This window comes from Etheostoma cragini, chromosome 16 (assembly GCF_013103735.1).
Source record: "Etheostoma cragini isolate CJK2018 chromosome 16, CSU_Ecrag_1.0, whole genome shotgun sequence".
Taxonomy (NCBI): Eukaryota; Metazoa; Chordata; class Actinopteri; order Perciformes; family Percidae; genus Etheostoma; species Etheostoma cragini.
Window position 1 is genome coordinate 1,890,418 of NC_048422.1, and position 21,054 is coordinate 1,911,471.

Below are 21,054 nucleotides of genomic sequence, written 5' to 3' on the forward strand. Positions count from 1 at the left end.
CTCACTCTCTCTCTCTCACACACACACACACACTCATACTCACTCTCTCTCTCTCACACACACACAAAATCATACTCTCTCTCTCTCACACACACACACACACGCACGCACACACGGAGTCGGCCCATGGTCCGCCTCACCCACCCGGTCAGGCGTAGTGTCCCACTCCCGCGAGGTCAGGGACTCCAGGGACCCTTTATTGTAGTTCATCCCCAGCCGGTTGGTCTCCCATGGGGACAGCCGTGGGCCATTCTCCCCCACCGTCCCGCCGCCTCCTCCTGGACCATCTGCGTCCCTGCCACTCAACCCGTTGGTCCTCTGCTCGTTGCTGAGGTACAGCTGATATTTGGGGTTCTGGCTGGTCGGCACAGCTCGGGGTGTGCTGGGCTCCTCCTCTGACGGGCTGTCGGACTGCTTGTTCGAATCAAATTCGGACTCCTGGAGGAGAAGGGAAGAAAGTGGGCAAACAGGGATGAAAATAAATCTAAAAATACATCTTGTTGAGGGGTGAAAACACTGGGCACATGCACAAACATGGTTTCTATGTGATCTATAATGTCTGACTATTTGACTTCCACCTTTACACCAGTTGTTCGGTGCTGGGCAGGGTGCATGCACTGGGTTAACCACTGATGGTGAATCTATTGTGTTAGAAATACCTGTATAGACCAGTCCTTTATCCAGACTTGAGTCACAAATCTAATGTAATGCAAAAAAACGAAAGTTCTTCAGTTGGACTTTAGCCTTCTGACTTAAAATTACTTGATATTCTCTCCATGTCCAAATATTAAAAGTGTCTAAAGTTATGCTTGGCATTGCAGACAGACAGATAATGCAATTATTTATGACTTGAAACACTAAATTTAGGCCGTGGAACACGTCACTGCATAGACTTTGCTATGGCATTGTTGTGACTTGCAAAATTGTGACTTTGTCAAACCCTTGCATATACTTTACATAATACACCAAAAGACATGGTACATACTCTTATTTCTCACAAAGCGAATGCTCAGACAGAAACTCAAGCAAACAGAATGCTAAAATGCACAGAGGTTGCACAACCAATCACTGTAATTTGTCCCAATTACTGCAATCATGCAGTAAAAATCAACAGTTGTAGAGGGATAAAGAAGGTTGCTGATATTATCATTTCCGGCCGAGGACGACCATGGCCACATGTCAAGCTCAGTTGCAGGGAAAGAATCAATGAGAAGTGAGAGTTTAATCTGTAAGCGAGGCCACAGATTTGAGGCCATTTTGATTAGATTGATTGACGAGGACGTGCTTTGGAATCTTGCTGTGGTTTCATGCTTTTGAGCCACCATGCCGATTGGGAGTGGTGCACTAATCATGCAAGGAGATCGCTTCTTTTTGCTTCATGCAAGGACATCGGAACTGTTTGGCAGGAATCTTTGCTTACCGATCCCATGCAGGAGTCAGCCACTGAGTCTCTACCAGAGTCTATTGTTTGTGTTTTTGCCCTTGGTTTTGAAATAGTCTTCTCAAAACTGCCTCCTATGGGACAATCGATCCTGGCAGAGATCTGACTAGTTCTGATGCTTCTCTGAGCCGATGGAGGCACGTTCTGACTGGATCCCAACGGAGAAGTCACAGTGATACTAGGAACTGGATTCTGGTCTTGTCCGACGCTGCTCGGTATGCACGGACTCGACTTAGACTTTTGAGACTTGAGAGCCTCTGAAGAAGCAACCTTTGGAACTTGTCCTGTTCCAGAAGAGAGGCTCTGTTGCGAACCGGAAGAAGAGACGTGATCTGGACCAGAGAATTTACTGATCAGGTTTTTGACGCTGCCGGCTCGGTGCAGGTTTGAATTGCGGGGCACTGCAGCTATTTCCCTATAACTGGCTCTCCAGGCCTGCTCTGCTTCTTCTTCATTGGTGGTCTGGTGAGGACTAAGTGGTGATTTGTAGGAAGGGTACTTGGGTGCACGCTGAAAGAGGTGAACACAATAATCCCCAAAACACTGTTAGCCAGGAGTCTGAGTAGCACTTGTAGCATGTTAGTGGTGGGTGATATGACAGACAATATACATGTATTATACAGTTTAGACCATGGTAGCTATCTCTTTAACATTATTGGGTGCATTAGATCTTTGTGGGCGATCAAATCAATGACTAGGACAGATACAGGATAAGGGCACATTGCATTTTCTGAATTGATGTCACTTGAGTTAGCGTCATTTGGGGCCTAAGGACAACAAGTTAATGTTGTCCTTGGGTCAAATTGACCCGTTTTCCTATATCAGTTTTCTTTTTAAATACCCAATTTTAATTCCCCCAAATAACACAATTGAGTGAAGTTCAAATCTCTTTCATAAATGTTGGGGTTCTTATTCAATTTTATAGCATTAGGAGAAAAAGAATTCAAGTGATTTTGAAATAGTATTGTGTAAAAGTTGACATATTCCAGTCTGTGATTATTCATCAACATCCATTCCTTTCATTTTAGTTGAAAAAATTCCTAATTTCTGCTTTTCCAACTTGCTTTTTCAAACATAATTTCCTATAAATGAGGTTTATTGAGAGAATGCATGGAATACATAGGACAATATTTCTGGTTCTACTGCATAAATATTTACAATTTCTTTCTGTTCATCATTCACAATGCTATCGGGTGCAATGCTAAATCAGTGGAGTTCTCTTTTAACCCTTGTGTTGTCTTCCCATCAAAATTTAAACCCAAACTTTTGACGCTTTTTAGTCATTGTTTTCTTTTTTTACTTTATGCCTTTTTTCATTTCACTTCATTTTATTTTTTTCAACACTTTGATGCTTTTTCAATGTTTGCCACTTTTTTGACGTTTAACACTATGAACCACTAACTTATTGAGTTTAGTTTTACAGTTATTTGGGGAATTTATGGTCAATAAACCTAATTTATAGGAGATGATGCCTATTGTTTGAGTTAGAAAAGCAGAAATATTTAGACTAAAATTAAAGTAATGGATGTTGATGGATAATCACAGACTGGACTATATCAACTTTTACTCACTACTATTTGGAAACTAATTCATTTTGTTTTTCAAATGCTATTAAATTGAGTAAGACGCCCCAAAATTAATGAAAGTAGATTTGTACTTGCCAAAGAGCGTTGTGTGGAATCAATCATGTTATTTGGGGAATTAAAAAGAACATTGATCTAGGAAATCGGGTCAATTTAACTTGAGGACAACATGAGGGTTAAGCAACTTCATTGAGACTGAGTGAAATGTGTCAATACGGGGGTTAAGGTTTACTTTCTGTTTTACTTTGGTGATTAAACCACTTAAATTTGCAACTGTCAGGTTTAAACACAGTGTAAGAAGCACAAGTAGAGAGGAGTCAACAGTCAGCAAACTGCCTTAGTGATGTTATTATCTAACTTCCGCCAATATTAACTACTGCCATCCCAGACCAAGTGAGGCTGTAGTGCTAAAACAAAGGGTATTCACACGTTTAGGATCACAGACAGAATTCCTTCACTTAAAGTTAAACTACCTTTGAAATCCGCATGTGAATAACGTGTTTTTCTTTCCGTCTGTCTCCTGTCTTAACAGTGTAGATTTTGTTGACTGATGAAATGCATACATAATGACATGAAGCCCAGTGTGTGTGTGTGTGCGTGCGTGTGTGTGTTCCAATCCTGACATAAATCCCTATTGAGGAAGGGCAACATCTGCTCCCTCATCTAAAAACTCCCCACCCTCCCCCCGAAGCACAACATCCCACTTTCTCACAAAAATAAAAGGACAGATAAATATATGAACAGATTCAGACTCCAAAGTGAAACAAAAACAAAAAAGGCAACACACACACTACCAACAGAGAAGAAAAGAACAGAAAATGCTAGCATTTCTAATTTATTTGCCAAAAAGCCACTTGATTAAATCCAACTGTAATTAACATCATAACAAGGAGGCCTATGCCACTTAGAGGAATGAAATGGCCAGGGTCCAGGGGTTCAACTTTCGAGGTCTCGAGGGTCTAAAGCATTGAGTGGCCTTAATCCAGGGTCTTGCGTGGCTGCCTCCCCCTGAGAGGGTGAGCCAAGGCTGGGTCGGGTGAGGAGACGGGTCCTGGGAGGACTGAGAGGGCTGGGGTTTAGGATCGCTGCTAATCACCACGGTAATAAAATGTTTACCAGCCGTGATGGGATTAGCTCTGAGCTGATGATTTTTTATGTTATTATTTTTTGCCCTGTGAGCTGAGTGGGCACAATTTGGACTCTCTGAGCATCATGGAATGAAGAGACAGGGACAAACTTGTTGGCGATGTACTGTGTGTGTTTGTGTATTTCTGTCCTTATGAATAGTACATTTATTGGTTATGACTTTCTCAACATTCAGGTTAAGATCCTCAAATGTTTCATAAGCAGACAGGATCACAAGCGATTTCTAAAGCACGGATCACACTGTATGCACGGTGTGTGAATGAAAACCCAATATTGTTAATGTCACGCAAGTGGCATTTTGCCACTTAGCTGCTCTTGCGCCTGCGTCAAACTTGAGTCATGTTGAACTTTGACAGCGGCACGCACAACAGCTGCTGTGACGTTCAGTCATGTGACTGAATTGAAAAAAATTGTAAATGAGAAAACACATAATACACGTGGATCCACAAATGGAACACGGTTGAGAGGTTGATTTTGGCCGTCAGCAATCTCGCAGAGCAGTACAACACAAGTTCAAAGTAGTAAATGGTCACTTTTACATAGTACAGGAACCATTCGCACACATTCACACACTGTGGCCTAGGCTGCCGTACAAGGTGCCACCTGCTCACACACACTCAATGTGAGAGGTTTTATTTTTATCCAATACAATATGATGATGTGCTAATCAGATTTAGGCGATGAGAAGTGAACATGACGTCTTGAAGATCCTAGTTACAGACTGAAGAAGAAATTGAAGTAGCAGAGGCTGAGATAACTTGATTTTAGACCGGTTATCTCTAGCTACAAAAAACCCATGTCCTACATTTCCCATAATGCAACCAAACATAGGTTTTTGTTAGATTCTCCCTGTTTGGTAAATTTCCACACCTCAAGTCTGAAACACCACCCTTCAATTAAATTTTGTGTTGTTCATGCCCAAGCTGATAACCCTGATGACATCACTATGACATCATCATGGTCACTTTCTCAGACTTGGTGAAGCGCCTTCAGAGCCAAAGAAGACATTGTTAAACCCGCAGAGTGGCCGTTAACTGTAGGCTACACTGCCGTGGCTCCATCTCCTAGATATTATACCTTGAAATATGGACTTTAGTGTGGAAAGTGTTGGACATGTTTGTGATAGTTTACAAGGATTTCTTTGATAGACAGGCTGGTTTACCCAGACATCACACAAAGAATCAACTCTTGGCCTTCTGTACACCGAACAATAGAAACTCATCAAGATGGGAACAATAAAATTGATCATCTGTCGGGACCAAACCTGTCTCCTCTATTTTAAGCTTGAAGACGTTCAAACATTTCATTATTTCTGTGTTGTTGGCTACTTAGTCTCACATTGCCAGACCTACAGTATCTCCAGAGCGCTTATATCAGGTATGAGGTAACCAATCACCATCGCACCAGCTGCCCATACTAAAAAGATAGGAAGGATAGCGAAAGAGGCACCCAATGTCAGGCTTTATTCCAGCACTGTAGCCTAAAGCTGCTAAGCAAGATTGTACTTAATACTTTTATACTTTATACTGTTTATTGATTCCCAGTGGGGAAATAACAATAGTGGCCACATCTAGTGGCTACCTAACTACGAAGACACCAAAACCCCAGTCCAAAGGCTTCTGTGTTTAGCTTCTGTGTAACGTTGCTAGCTTCTGTGAATTAGCTTCTGTGATTAGCTTCTGTGAATTAGCGTTTGTGAGTTAGCTTCAGTGTAGCCTACTAGCTTCTGTGTAGAGCTGTGTAACGTTACAAGCTTCTGTGTTTAGCTTCTGTGTGCTAGTTTCTGTGAATAAGCGTTTGAGAGTTTGCTTCGGTGTAGCCTTCTAGCTTCTGTGTACTAGCTTCTGTGAACTAGCGTTTGTGAGTTAGCTTCAGTGTAGCCTACTAGCTTCTGTTTAGAGCTTCTGTGTAACATTACAAGCTTCTGTGTTTAGCTTCTGTGTGCTAGTTTCTGTGAATTAGCATTTGTGAGTTTGCTTCTTTCTAGCCTTCCAGCTTCTGTGTACTAGCTTCTGTGAACTAGCGTTTGTGAGTTAGCTTCTTTGGAACATACTAGCTTCTGTGAAATAGCTTTTGTAAAATAGCTTCTTGATGGTGTTAAAGCTTTTCATGGGCGTTATTATTCCGCTTCCTTGTTTCTTTTCATGGTTGTTTTCTATGTGGTTTGAATTGATATCCAGCTTCTTACGTTTATTTTCTTATTTCTTTGTGGATTTCTCTTTGTGGGTTTCAAGTTTTTTCGGGCAGTTTTTCTAGATTACTAGTTTTGTTTTATGACTTTTCATAAGTGTTTTCTATCCTCTTAAGGTTACATTTCCGGCAGAGTTTTACCTTCTCATGGTTTGTAGTAGGGGTGCACAATTAAAAAAATATCACTATTCAATATTGATTTTTAAGGCTCACGATTAGATTCAATTCAATTTTTGATTCAAAAACGATTCTCAATTTTAAAAAAAAATCAATGTTTTGTATGTAGTTACTTTCCCATGTGATACCACCATTACAAAAAAAAGAAAAAAAGAATAATATGAATCGATTTTTGGAATTCTATGAATCAATTTGGAATCTGTAGAGCTTGAATTGATTCATAAATGTGAATACATTTTTTGCTATTTGTTTAGCTTCTTTAGTTTTTCTCATCTTTAGAATGTTAATAGTTTTTTTAATTGGGGTTTAAGCTGCTTTGGATGTTTACAGGGTTGTTTTGTACTTCCTCTTGGTTGTTTTCAAGGTCATAGTAGTAAATATATTTTGCAAAATGTCTTGGAAAATATAAAAAGAAGACTTATTAACATCAACAACCTATTAACATCCTAGCCACTATTAGCTTACAGTGTGTGTGTGTGTGAGAGACTACTACTTCTCACTTTCTTGAATTCAAACTGTAATTCAAGAGTCTCACAAACATGACATTTACCCACAGTGCTTCTTAGAGAACACAACCTTTCTCACTTCTTCACTTTCTCCTCACACAACAACCTCTCAGTCTAAACTCACATTCAGAGTTAAAGCTGTGAGACACATGCATCACCTCAACATCAAACACTTAAATAACTGCTGTCCAAGTTGTCGGTGTGACACACAAGTGCACTTAAACGCTTCATACACAAAAAGTGAAACTGTCACTGAAAAAAATGAAATAAACAACCAATTAGTGGCAGCAGTCTTGTGTTGGACACGTACGTCTCTCACAGAGAGCAACACGTCAAGCTCCGTTTGGCCCGAGGCAATCTGCTTGGCAATATGTTCCTGTGTTGTTATTGGTGCCCCCTCCCCCCTCACTGCTCCTCTCTCCGTGGCTGTATAATAAATAACAGATATTGATGACCAACCAGCGCTCTGTCCTTGCATTAAAGCCGGCCCGTTTTTACTTTGCATAGCCGACAATTTTCCCATCAATGAGTATTTGTCAGAAATCGGGCTGAAATCTGGACCAACTAATCCGGGAAGGGTCTTTATCTCACATGGGAATAACAAAAATGAGCTCAGATGTATAATCACCGAGTAAGCCTGTCAAATATGTCTATTAATGATATGTTAAATAAACTAAAAGCAGCTTAGTCAGGGTCCCCACATACTGTGTGTTGTCGGTAGAGAACTGCAAACTGTTCAGATTTTGTCTGAAGTAAAAGAAAATATTAAAAGCTATACACAGAAATGCATGGATCACATATCTTGTAGAACTGAAACAATTCATTGATTCATTCTTAACCCACTGACAGAAGATAATCAGCAATTATTTCTGGTTAATTTTTGAAATCACTTTTAAAAAAAACTCTCCATTTGGGCATGAAAAGGACCTGAGCATGTGTGCATTTTAGGCCTGTGTGAGGTGTCTCCTAACAAACTGAGTGTAAATTGTAATTTCCCCACTGGGGATCAATAAATAAATACAAAAGTACATTGAGTATAAAGTTAGTATACGTATAACTGATCTGATACCAGCTTCTCACTTGTGTGAATACACTGCCTGTCTTTGTCTTGTGTGATTGTAGACAGTTAATTTTAAGGGTTTTAGAATATTTGTTAGACAAAACAAAGGACTTTTATCACTATTTTCCTCATGAATCATACTAACCAGTACATTACACTATGGATAATTATACAAAAGGTAATATGTTGAACATTTTAGCCACTTAAGAACCAAATTCTGCAACATGTTAAAACTATTTTATATAATGCAACACAATTACAGTATTGTAACTCTCATCCCAGACTGGTCTATACAAAACATATTTTCCCCAAACATTGCCCCCATGAGCATAAAGCTGCCGAGGCTTTTTTTACACCCCAGATGTCCTCATCCGATTACTAATTGCACCTGTGTCCATCCTTTACGGAACAGATTTCTTGGTTTTATCTGTTTTTGATAAAGACTATTTGTGTTTTTCTGTCTCTGAGTGCAGATTGAAGGAATGTTGACAGTTAGCTCATCCAGCTGCGCCCCTCAAAAATCCATAAACAGATGCTGCCGGGTCTAATTTACACATTTATAATGACTTCAGCTCTTATTAATAATAATTATTATTCTCAAGAAGGTTGCAGTGAAACAGTATGTTGTGCTACTGAGAACTTAACCTCGAATGTTGTCAGAGAACACAGGACATACGGAGCTCACATGCAGCAGACTGCGCAGTGGCTGCGTGCGCTACAAAAGTCGCCAATCCAGGATGGATCACTAAATCTACAAAAACCTCTTTATTAAATCTGATCTAAATCTATTACATTTTTATCTAATCAACATGATGTGTGATTATACAAATCCCGGCTCGTTTTCGGACAGATTAACCCCAAATAATCTGATGAAAAGGTTACAGAGGCTCTCTTAGGGCGGAGATTAACAGGACGACGCGCGAGACTGAAGGTGTCGAGGGTCTGAGTCGCCCTCCCTGTCCCTGTCCACTGAGATTTACTGCACAAAACAGAAACATGGCTTTATGTGCCTCTTGCCCTAAGAAAAAGTTGTTTTTTTCAGGATCAGTGTTCGAAAGCGGTGACGGAAATAGTGTGCAATATGGTTTGGCCGCCATTTTGTAGAGGTTTTAGAACTCTCCGCGGATAAGGTCACTTACAGCAGCATGGTGGGCCCAATGTTTAGCAATGTGGCCTCACCGCAAGAAGGTTCTGGGTTTGAATCCAGGTCGTTCGGGCCTTGCTGTGTGGAGTTTCTAAATTCTGGTTTCCTCTGGTCTTCAGGTTTCACCCCACCATCAAAAAATATGTACTAGGCTCTCCAGCCAGTGCCCTTGAGCCAAGGCACTGGCTCAGATCTGGAGTTGGCCCCCATGCGCTATAAATGGCTCCCCAATGCTCCCTTGATGGATGGGTTAAATGCAGAGAAGGAATTTAGCTAAATATAGTTATAATAAATATAGTTTTCTCGTGGGATTGCTGGTTCCTTCTTAATTAACTGAGAAGTCGGAGAGGTTTCTACAGATACTTCTACTTTATAAAGTAGTAGTAAATTCTACTTGATTTTAAATTGTCCGTTTGTTATCCATTTAATAAAAGGTTAACAAGCCAACTATGAACCTCGACTCAAAGGCCAATCAAAAGCGCCATTTTTCGTGCAGTTTCACTTTCAATTCCTACTGGGAAACCAGGTATTATGCAATAAAAATCTGTAGAAACTGAAAAGGGTGAGCCAGATTCATTTGATGTATTTCTGTGCGGGGGGTGCAGCACGTTGGCAGCCGGTCTGTCGGCTGTTTGTGTTTAAGCTTCACAAGTTAAACTGTGCTGACACTTTGACAGGTTTCCCGTTATAATAAGACTCCAAACAAGGTTTCTTCCCTCATCATTTCCTGTCACAACTGAGTCAGTCTATTATGGGATTTTTTGTTACCGTTGTTTTTTTAGGGAAATTAGGCTGTGTGGTTGTGTGTGTGTGTGTGTGTCTGCATCTGTGTGTGTGACAGACAGAGCCAGATGAGCAGGCAGATGTTTCCTCTGTCTCCACTCCGACTGTCTGAGAAAGACTGACAACAGCTGGACCAGTGCCAGACAACACACACACACCATTTTTACACACACACACACACACACACACACACACACACACACACACAGGCAGACAAAGAGACAGACAGGGTTCTACCTCAATATAAAATTTTAAGCATTTAAGTTTTGCTTTGTTGGTTATTTCTTGTCTACTATATGTTGAACTTTACCTTGTTGAACTAAAAGACTAAAAAAGTATTTTAGAGGCCAAAGCCAACGTTATCATTTATTTTAGCAGTTTTCTATAATCTAATTACCCTAATAAAAACGCAAGGAGCGATTACCAGCTCATATGTGTTTCTGTGTAAAGGGTCCCAACCCAAAAAGGTTAGGTATCACTGGTTGAAATGATAAATAACTTAAATTATCAAAATGTTCTTAAGTCAATGCAACCCAGCCTTTAATGCTCAGGGTTTTATTTCAGACAATGTTGTAGAAATAAGTATTACTATGTAATTTGTGGGCCTTTGTGTTACAACCTCAATTAGATTCATTGGTGTACAGTACATTGCCGGTCGGACTGGGTGGTTGATTAATGCATATTAGTTGTGGTGGTGGTGGGGGGGGGGGTGCAGTTTGGTTTGAAATGTGCTGGGGATAGAGACACAATGGATGTGCATTTTTGGGTACAATGATGCATTCATTCATTTTTTCCCTTTTCACACAGCCCATCTTTTGAAAGACGGTGTCCTGCAGCTTACTAATATAAATGAACACAAATGTATAGAAAAATGTGATGATGTCTGACACGTTTCAGGAAGAAGAAAGCCTTAAGTTTTCTAAAAGCATAAGACATATGAGCCACTATGTTCTGCTTCATGTACCCATGTAGCATGTTGACAATGTGACATCAGACTCAGAGAAAGAAGCGTGTAGCCAGCGCGGCAGCAGAACGCCTGTGTCTGGGCCTGCCATGTGGGGATAGAGATTTTTGTGGATTTGTTGGCATCTGTCGCTCAAGAAGAATACGTGCTATGGACTTTATTTTTTTGATTTCTTAACTAAATTGAGCTCGAGGGATTTCCCAAAACATAGCAGGTACAAAATTACTCCCGACAAAAATCACTGTCCCCGCCGAAATCGACGCCTATGGGTTTGACACGGATTCACCACTTTCCAAAATCCATGTTACAAAGTGCTTCACAAACCAGCAAAACAAAAACAGACCAGCCCAAAAAAAAACTTTGGGGGTTGAAAAGCTGTACTTAGTCCAGGTAAGGACGACATTCCCAGGCAAATGAGGATGACATGTCAACACCTGCAGTGAGAGATATTCAGGAAAAAGTCTCGCACAAAGACCCTAATCATTAAACACAGAATGAAACCCTCTAATCCAGAGCGGGACCAATCCCAGCCGTCTGATTGGCCAGGAAGCTGGATTCAAAATGTCAAGATCTAGAGCAGGGGTTCCCAAAACTTTCAGCCCACGACCCCCAAAGTGGCAGTGCAAGTGACTTGCGACCCCCCCCCCACTATAAACGTATAAAAAGATTGCGTGCAACCACGCACGCACCATAGGCGTATCCAAACACGAGCATATTAACACAAAATAACACACAAAATGACAACAATTTTACCTTGTGTTAAAATCATGGCTAACATATGCTATTTCTAATCGTTTTTAAATTTTTATTTTATTTCTGGAAATCAACTTGCGACCCCCCCTCTCTGGCTCGCGACCCCCCCTGTGGGTCCCGCCCCCCACTTTGGGAATCACTGATCTAGAGTGTACGGAGCTTTAGCTGAACCCTAAACCTACATAACGATAGCCAGGGTTAGGTGGGTTATTAGTTTGGTTTGTTAGGGCCAACAACTCACCGGCATGCATCAATAAATACAGTCAGGCATTGTTAGTTGCAGAATATCGTAGACAGCAGATCAGAGAGAGGACATGTTGATGCCGTGAGTACTGCTGTGAATACTGTACCATGTTGTTTTCTTGCTCCGGCTCGTTCTTTCCCTGCATGCTGCTGTCACTCTGTCTGCTGCTCAACGTTTCCTCTGGGTCTGACCTGGAGGAGAAATACAAAGTCCAGTCTTTGAATGACTTCAGATGGGAAAGCCCACCCACAGTCGAATTATGACATTTATTTTATACTTCACATATAAAACAACAGGTGTAAGAACCATTTACATGTGTGTAGGACACAAATTGTCCACTGGGTATCACTATTGGCCATATGTCTTTGGGAAGGACATTTTGTCAGGTAACAGGTGTGTTAACCCTCATGTTGTCCTATATCAATGTTGTTTATAACTACCCAAAATAACATGATTCCACACAACGCTCTTTGGCAAGCACAAATCTCTACTTTCATCAATTTTGGGGCGTCTTATTCAATTTTATAGCAAAAATTAAAATGGTTTTGAAATAGTATTGAGCAAAAGTTGACATATTCCAGTTTGTGAGTAATCATTAACATAAATTCCTTTAATTTTAGTCGCAATAATTCCTAATTTCTGCTTTTCCAACCCAACCATTAGGTATAATTTCGTATAAATGAGGTTTATTGACCTTAAATTCCAAAAATAACTGTAAAACTAAAGTCAATAAGTTAGTATTATTTAGTGTTGAAAACATAAAAAAGGGTCAAAAGTGATGAAAAAAGGAATAAAAACATGAGAACATTTTCAGAATTTGTCTACTTACATTTCATCATAATGTTTAAGCAGTTGCACATTTTTGTATTCTCAACTTGTATATATCCAAATATTTGTTCTTGTATTTTATCCTATTATTTCATGTACTGTATATTGTATGTGCGTAAATTGTTTCCTAGAATTTCATTTATATTTATGAAAAAAGTGTTAATTTTCAATTTTGACGGGAAGACAAAAGCCTCTTCAACTGATTTTTTGGGGCTTTTCCGTTCATTAGTGACAGTGGGTAGAAAAGAAAGGGGGGAGAGGGATGGGGGGATGACACGCAGCAAAGGGCCGCAGGTTGGATTCCAACCCGGGTCGTTGCAGGACCCAGCCAACATGGGGCGAACGCTCTTACTGGGTGAGCTAGAGGCCGCACCGACTGGATGTTTTTTTTGCAGTTCCTAGAACATAACGTGCCTAGAACCCTTTGTTTTCTTGTGTTTCAAATGGACCAATTTAGAAATCTTTCAGCTTGTACTCCAGCGCAGGGGTCTTTTTCCACATAGTGGTGGTTAGATGGCTTGTTATAATAAAAAAGGTCAGGTATGGCCTTGGAAAAACACGGTTTTGGTGGAGAATAGTCGCCAGAAGTGGCGTGTTCCTATAATTAGGTTCCTGTACCCACTTTGTCGGAAGCAGCGCTAGTAAGGTAGGTAGCTCATGTTAAGATGTGTGAAATGTTGAGAAGTTTGTGGAGCTTGATGGGAACAGATGGCCCACAGACCACTAAGGTTGCTTTCACACTTATAGTTTAGCTATGTTTTCATCCCCACGTTAAAATTGCCTTATGGGAACAGTCAAATTTGACAGAATTTCATGAATATCGACTGAAAGGGAATATGTTCGGTCTCATCGGATTTTCTTTTGATCCATATACGGCTTATGCCATTAACGCTGATTATTTGCAAAAACAAAGAAGGTATTGCGTTCAAGTTTTAGGCTATTTTATGCTTGCAACCCGCCACAAATCAAAGAAGAAGAAGTTTTAGTTCATTTCTGCCCAGTATTTCCTCTCTGTCTGCACACATGGGGGGTCTCAACAAAGACAGATGGAGGTGGACGGACGATGAGACAAGAGACTTTTAGAATTTAATTTAGGAGGAAAACTATAACAGCTATTTTAGAGCAAAAATCTAAGAAATGCCAGCATTTATCATGAACTTGTGAAGGAAATGGGCTACAAAGGTTAGGACAAGCTGTGGGACGTCCTCCGGAGCAAATGGAAGGCGCTCAAACAGAGAGACATGTCTCAAAAAAGAGAGTTGTCTCACAGCGGCACATAAGCACTGTTACTATCCTGTCCCGTATTGACATTGTGTTGGTAGATGGCGCGATCCCTTTTGAAAATTCGATTGACACGTGAATGGAAAGTTATAGCTAGTGTTGCGTTTTTCATTTGGTTTGGTTTTGGTTTCACACTGCACTTTGTCAGACGCACCAAACACTGTAAACACACGTCACCCGGACGAGACGGGTGCTTGTTTATTGGACAGAACATCCCAAAACTCGCCGACACTTCCTGGTCTCAAAAACAAATGGAGCAACACCAAATTTGCGACCTATGATCAGAGGTTTTCTGGAACTGCTTCAGTGTTTCTGATATTGGAGTAGGAGTCGTCACACAGACAGCTCGTGGATCGGAAAGTTATCATTGGGTCGGATCGCGTTCTCACCGGAAGTGAACCGAACTCAAGTTCACTTGTGAACCCGAGACCCCCAGAGTTCATTTGTTTGATCCCCCCCCCAGTCTTTGTTTTCAACGGAACAAACGAGGGATTTATGAAAGCACCATTATGGCGCAATACATATCCATAAAATGCAACAAGGACCATTAGACTGTTATTTCTCAACACTAATGAGCGCTGTGTATCATCATATGAGTCGCTGTTCCATCATCTTTACTGTGACTGTTATTGTCACTGTTCATTAACCCCCCCCCCGGCACCGTCAGTCACCGCCTACCAAGAGCCTGGGTCCGTCCCACAGGTAAAATAATTTGAAAAAAATGTGTTACATAATTATCTTGATTTAACCCTCGTGTTGTCTTCCCATCAAAATAAAGCATCACCTTTGTTGATGCTCCTCATCAATGTTTTTTAACTTTTTCTTACGTTTTTGTCCTTTTTTCAACACTTTGACATTTAACACTACGTAACACTAACTTTTACAGTTATTTTTGCAATTTATGGTCTGTAAACCTAATTTATAGGAAATTATACCTAATGTTTGAGTAAGAAAAGCCAAAACTAGGAATAATTCAGACTAAAATTAAAGGAATGGATGTTGATGGATGATCATAGACTGGAATATGTAATTTATTGCTCAATAATACTTCAAAACCACTTCAATTTTTTCTTCAAATGCTATAAAATTTAATAAGACGCCCCAAAATGAATGAAAGTAGACATTTGTACTTGCCAAAGAGCGTTGTGTGGAATCAATCATGTTATTTTGGGGAAATAAAAAGAACATTGATATAGGAAAACGGGGCAGTTTGACCTGAGGACAACATGAGGGTTAAGGACCCCCCCTTTCTTGTTTTGAGGACCTTATCCCTGTTTTTATCAGCTAAGTCATTAGCCTTGGATTGTTTGTTATAAACCCTTCTTAGTTTTATTCTTAGCCATTATCATAGCTTTCTGAATGATGTGAAGTAGCTCAAAGATGAACTAAATTGATTCTCGACATCAGGTTTTTGTAAACAGGATGACGAGGCGGGTACCTGTGGGACTGTTGGAGTATTTTCTGCGTGAAACAGGTCAGTCTCTGCGTCTCTTCCTTGTACCTCAGCAGGTCTTGGCTCAGCAGGTTACGGAGCGCGCTCAGTGCCTCCTCTTGGAACACCAACCTCTCGGATTGGAGCAAACGCTCGGAGACGGAGGTCTGAAGCTCCCGACAAACGCACAGCTGAAACTGGGGAGGGCAATAATGGACAGCAGTTTTTACTCATAGGTAAATGGGAACAAGAATAGGAATTGAAGTGATTTTGAAATAATATTCCAGCCTGTGATTACCCATCAACATCCATTCCTTTAATTTTAGTCTAAATAAATCCTAATTTCTGCTTTTCTAACTCAAACATTAGGTATAATTTCCTATAAATTAGTTTAATTGACCATAAATTCACAAAATAACTGTAAAACTAAAGTTAATAAGTTAGTGTTAAGTAGTGCTGAAAACGTCAAAAAAGTGACAAAGCGTCAAGTATTGAAAAATGGGACAAAAATGTAAAAAAAAAAGAAAAAGTTAAAAACATTGATAAAAAGCGTCAACAAATGTGTTGATTTTCTTTTTTCTTGACTGTGAATGAGAGTATTGAGAGTTTCAATTTTTTTTTTTTTCTTGTTTCCCTAACCTGCGTCGTCTGACAACAGCTGATAGTACATTTATGTTATCAATGTAGAAGCCTAAAGGTTGAAAAGAGCGCGTGGGACCGGTAGGTTGTCGGTTCAATCCCCAGACCGACAGGATGAAATCCAGGTTGGGAAAGTGTCCCGCCCTCATGAGCTGGCCTTAAGCTAGGCCCTTAACCAGCTTCCAGGTATGAATGTGTGCAACTGAAAAGAGCGGCTGCCTCCAAAAAGTGGAAGAAACAACAATCCCATTGCAAAAGCTTTCCATCTCGCGCATGACTCACATACTTCTATCCTCCCCCTTTTAGTAGACCATTATGAAATGTATGACCTCAATCACAGCATCAAAAAAAAGAAGAATTCAGATGTCAGATTCTAGAAACACTGTCTGAAACAATTCCCAAATTTTCTCATTTGCATTGTAGGAGCATTTTAATGAGCATCAGAGGCGGCATTGCATGGATGTAAGAAAACTAAAACTCATTTAAAATTGTTTTAGAGCCACGATACTTCCTTTACCCTAGGTATGATAGCAGTCTCCTGTTGTTACTTACGGCGGACGTCTGAAGGCTGGAGTTTCTCTGCAGCTCACGCTCCGTCTGTTTCTTCTTCTCCTGAAGATGAAAAAGCTCGGTGGTCCACAGCTGCCGGCGGCCTTCAATCTGCAAGAGTCTGTCAACACAAAAGAAAAAACATTTAGTTTACAACATGCTCTCCTTTTGATCGTGTTATCTTCAGTCTTGTCTTATGTTCCGTTTCCTGTTTTATTGTGAGAGTCTGGTTTTCCGTTTTCTTTTACTTCCTGCGTTTTCCCGCCCTTGTGACTGCCTGTGTTTCCTCCCTGTGTATTTAATCTTCCCATTCTCAATCTAGTTCCATGCTGTCTTCTCATCTGTGGAGTTTCCCATCCGTCTCCTTGTTTTCTTTCAGAAAAGTGACTTTTTTCTGCTGCATTCAGGCCTCTGAATGGCATTCTGTTTGGAATGAACCATGTTTTTGTTAATTAATAAATCCTCAAGCACACACTTTCACCTGTATGCTTTCTGCATTTGGTTCGTCAAATTCCCCGAGTCACCACATCGCTAAGGGACACCATTTGTGCTCTCATCTCTGTTGTTGGTTAAAGCCATACACTCGCTTTTTTGGGACTTCCCATGATGCACTGAACACCAATGTCCTCCTCCTTCTATCCATATGTATGCATGTTACTAACTCAACTTCTTCCCTTTCCCAGAGTCTTGTGCTCTCTCGCCCCTCTCCTCTCTCCTCCTGCTGCTTCCTGCAGGTGTTTGGATCTGTGGAGTCTGGATCTGTGGTTGGAGTCACATGCTGCCCCCATGTTCCTGCTCGACACCCTCTGCTGCAATTTTCCATCTCGCTTTCTCTCACCCCCAACTGGTCAAGGCAGATGCCCCCCCATCCCCCCACCCTGAGCCATGGTTCTGCTCGAGGTTTCTGCCTCTTAAGGAAGTTTTTCCTCCGTCGCCTAGTGCTTGCTCTTGGTGGGAACCGTTGGGTTCCTGTAAGTAAAATCAGAGTACGGTCTAGACCTGCTCTTTATGGAAAGCACAAAGAGATAACTTTTAAAATAAAATTTAAAAAATGAAGTCAGTAAACTAGTGGTTTTAAAGGTGCTATACTAATAAAGTTATTATTATTATTATTATTATATAAAGAATGCAGCCAGAAATGAAAAACAGTAAAGCTCTGCATTGTTAGGTCCTTGTAAATGATGTTGTCTAGTGTGGTAGAGACCTACTCTATCTGTAAAGTGTCTCAAGATAACTCTGGTTATGAATTGATACTATAAACAAAATTGCATTGCATTGCATTGGGGCGTCAGAGTGTAGTTGAGGGAGTGTCCACTGGGAGGCACTAACCCTCCTTAATGGAGAGGCCAGGAGCAGGGGTGGAGAGGCACACAAGTGTTTTGTTTGTGAGGAAGAAGAGGGGGCTCGTCTGAGAGAAGCCTTTGATGAAGTCACTGAAGAACCGATATCAACATGAACAGAAAGCCAAATGAGTAGAAAGGACGCAAACGACGCCACGACAACACAAAGGCCCTCTGAGAAATACATTAATACTCTGTTAATGAGGTTTTCAAGGAGGCTCCACTGTGTGTGTGTGTGTGTGTGTGTGTGTGTGTGTACGAGGACAGACAACGTATGTGTGGGAGACGATGATGTCGGGTTTCCATTCTCAACCTGAAACACCGATGAGGAAAATTGCTGTTGACAACAAACTAAGCATTAGGTTGTTATTTTTTTCATGGTTGGATGTTTATGATTATACGGGGAACCGGGAACCTTTCAATCATGCTAATAACACGGATGATTCCTGAAATCAACGTGGCAAACTACCTTAGTTTTAATTACAGCTTGCTCACTTGGATAACAGAAATAATACATGTGCGGATATATAAAAATGTCAGAGGCCACAGACCAATAATTGAAGACTTTGTCCAATGGTGTGAGGATTCTCACCTTCAATTGAACATATCCAAAACAAAGGATATGCACATTGATTTTGGTAAGACTCCCGGATATGAGGCCATAACTATCCCAATATAATCCCAAGATATCTAGTGACAATTATTGACAAAATTAAATTGAATTGTGAAGCTTTCTTTAATAAAAGGACAACAGAGTCTATACTGCTTGAGAAAATTGTATCATTTTCATGTAGACAAGACCATGATGGCATTACTTCATTATGCTTTTAACAAATCAATCATATTCTCCTTAGCGTCATGGTTTAGGTGTGTACAAGAACATTGGTACTATGTGATATCTGGGTTTGATATCGGGAAATGATGGTGGAGTGCATAAGAATTGCCTAAATCAAATTGTAAAATTGGTCAATAAGATGACTGGGGAGTCCCAGCTGCACCCCCATCCCTGTATGCTAAACAACTGCAGTGGCTAGCTATGGCAATCTTAGGAGATCGCCTACACCCTTTGAATAGGGAATTCCAGCATCTCCGTTCTGGACGGAGGCTTAAGTCCTTGGTTGGAGAACTACAAGATTTAAAAACTATTTTGTCCCTGTCAATCACTCTATTAACCCTTGTGTTGTCTTACGGCCAAAATTGAAAATCAAAAAAATTTAGTTCTTTGTGCCTTTTTCAACACTTGATGCTTTTTTTCAAGGTTTGTCCATTTTTTGACGTTTTCAACACTATGTAACGCTAACTAATTAACTTTAGTTTTACAGTTAATTTGGCTATTAAGGGGATTTTTGCCATTGTAACTTTTGTCGTGTATCACATTTGTCTTCATGATGGACAATGAGGCCATCTTAGACATCTCCCGCAAGAACCTGGACATCGAACGCCCCGCCTATACCAATCTCAACAGACCTATTGGACAGATTATTGGAACTGGTTTCAGTTATTTTTGGGATTATTGGTCAATAAACCTAATTTATAAGAAATTATACCTAGTGTTTGAGTTACAAAAGCAGAAATTAGGAATTTTTTACAATAAATAAAATTAAAGGAATGGATGTTGACTGAAATATGTAAACTTTTACTCAACACTATTTGGAAACCGCTTAAAGTTTTTTTTTTTTTAAATGCTATAAAATTGAATAAGAGGCCTCAAAATTACCCATGAAAATCACCCCAAAGAGCGTTGTGTGGAATCAATCATGTTATTTTGGGTAATGAAAAAGAACACTGATATCGGAAAACGAGTCAATTTGAGTCGAGGACAACATAAGGGTTTAAAAAAATTTAGGATTACAATTGTAAAAAACACACAAGCACTTTGGTCATGTACTGTTTTAATGTCTCTATTACATGTTTTAACATGTTTGTATGTTATGTTACGTGGTGATCTACAAAGTTTTAAGGATGTCCTGGCTCTTAGACTGTAGACCTAGTTTACCCACGGGTACCAACAAAGTAACCTAAACCTGATGTTTTTAGATAAGATCGGTACATACAGTAACATGATGATATGTTTTTTTATTAACTTATCGCCCAACAGGGTGTCAGTGTAGAGTTGTAAGAATGTAAAACATCATTAGTCATTTTTATACTATACATATACTATCACGTGAAATTTTCCTCGCCACTATCTAACTAAACGCCTGCTCTTTCAGTGAATTCTTTCATTTGAATCTCGCATTTTACTGGAATTGTTGGGTCTTTATAAATTATAGAGCGTGGTCTAGACCTATTCTATCTGTGAAGTGTCCTGAGATAAGTATTGCTATAATCTGATACTAGAAATAAATTTGAATTGAATCCGTTAAGCGGAAACTTCCAGTCAATTTTTCAGATATTTTTACTTCACTATTTATATTTTGGCAACTTTTTGCTTTAAACATGAATATCCTCAGTCGGACTGTTGGTCAGACTGACATTTTACAGACTAAAAGAAAAAACGGATTCATTATAGAAAAGGGTTGCTGCCTAACTGATACAAAACATCAGTAATTTGTTAAAAAACAAAGAGTGGAAATGAAGAACATCTTTCCATCACTTCCAATAGTACAAACAGGAGTCGAAGGAGTGCAAAAAAGGGCAGAAAGAGAATAAACAGCAGAAGGAAAGGGAGGCAAAGAAGACTGACAAGTGAAAGGAGCAAAAAAGGAGGAAGAGGAATCCAAGGATGGAGCAGAAATGATTTGACAGGGTGAGCGGAAGGAAAGAGAGATAGAAGAGGGTGAAGAAAAGAGAAATCAAGATTGGTTTTCTTCTATTACACAACCGTGCTGGGTGACTTTAAATCAGAAAGGAAGGCAGGAACAAATCATACAGAAAAAGAAAGTGAAGGACAAGGGATCAAAAAAAGAAACTAACATAAAAAATTGGGACTATAAGTGAAGGGGGAAAAAGTTTTTTAACTGTTTGAGCTTTTCCACGTTGTCGATCGATTTC

General features: G+C 40.1%; 1 protein-coding gene across 1 annotated transcript in view; it reads right to left on the reverse strand.

The window, feature by feature from the left end:
- Positions 1–21,054, reverse strand: part of LOC117959366 (cingulin-like protein 1) — a 73,782-nt gene that overhangs the window by 15,418 nt on the left and 37,310 nt on the right. The window contains exons 4-8 of the mRNA XM_034896458.1: positions 16,724–16,841; positions 15,539–15,729; positions 12,098–12,182; positions 1,421–1,951; positions 145–438 (exon numbers count right to left, since the gene is read on the reverse strand). Of these exons, the coding sequence (XP_034752349.1) occupies positions 145–438; positions 1,421–1,951; positions 12,098–12,136 (864 nt within the window). The 5' untranslated portion in view covers positions 12,137–12,182; positions 15,539–15,729; positions 16,724–16,841. The remainder of the gene's footprint in view (positions 1–144; positions 439–1,420; positions 1,952–12,097; positions 12,183–15,538; positions 15,730–16,723; positions 16,842–21,054) is intronic.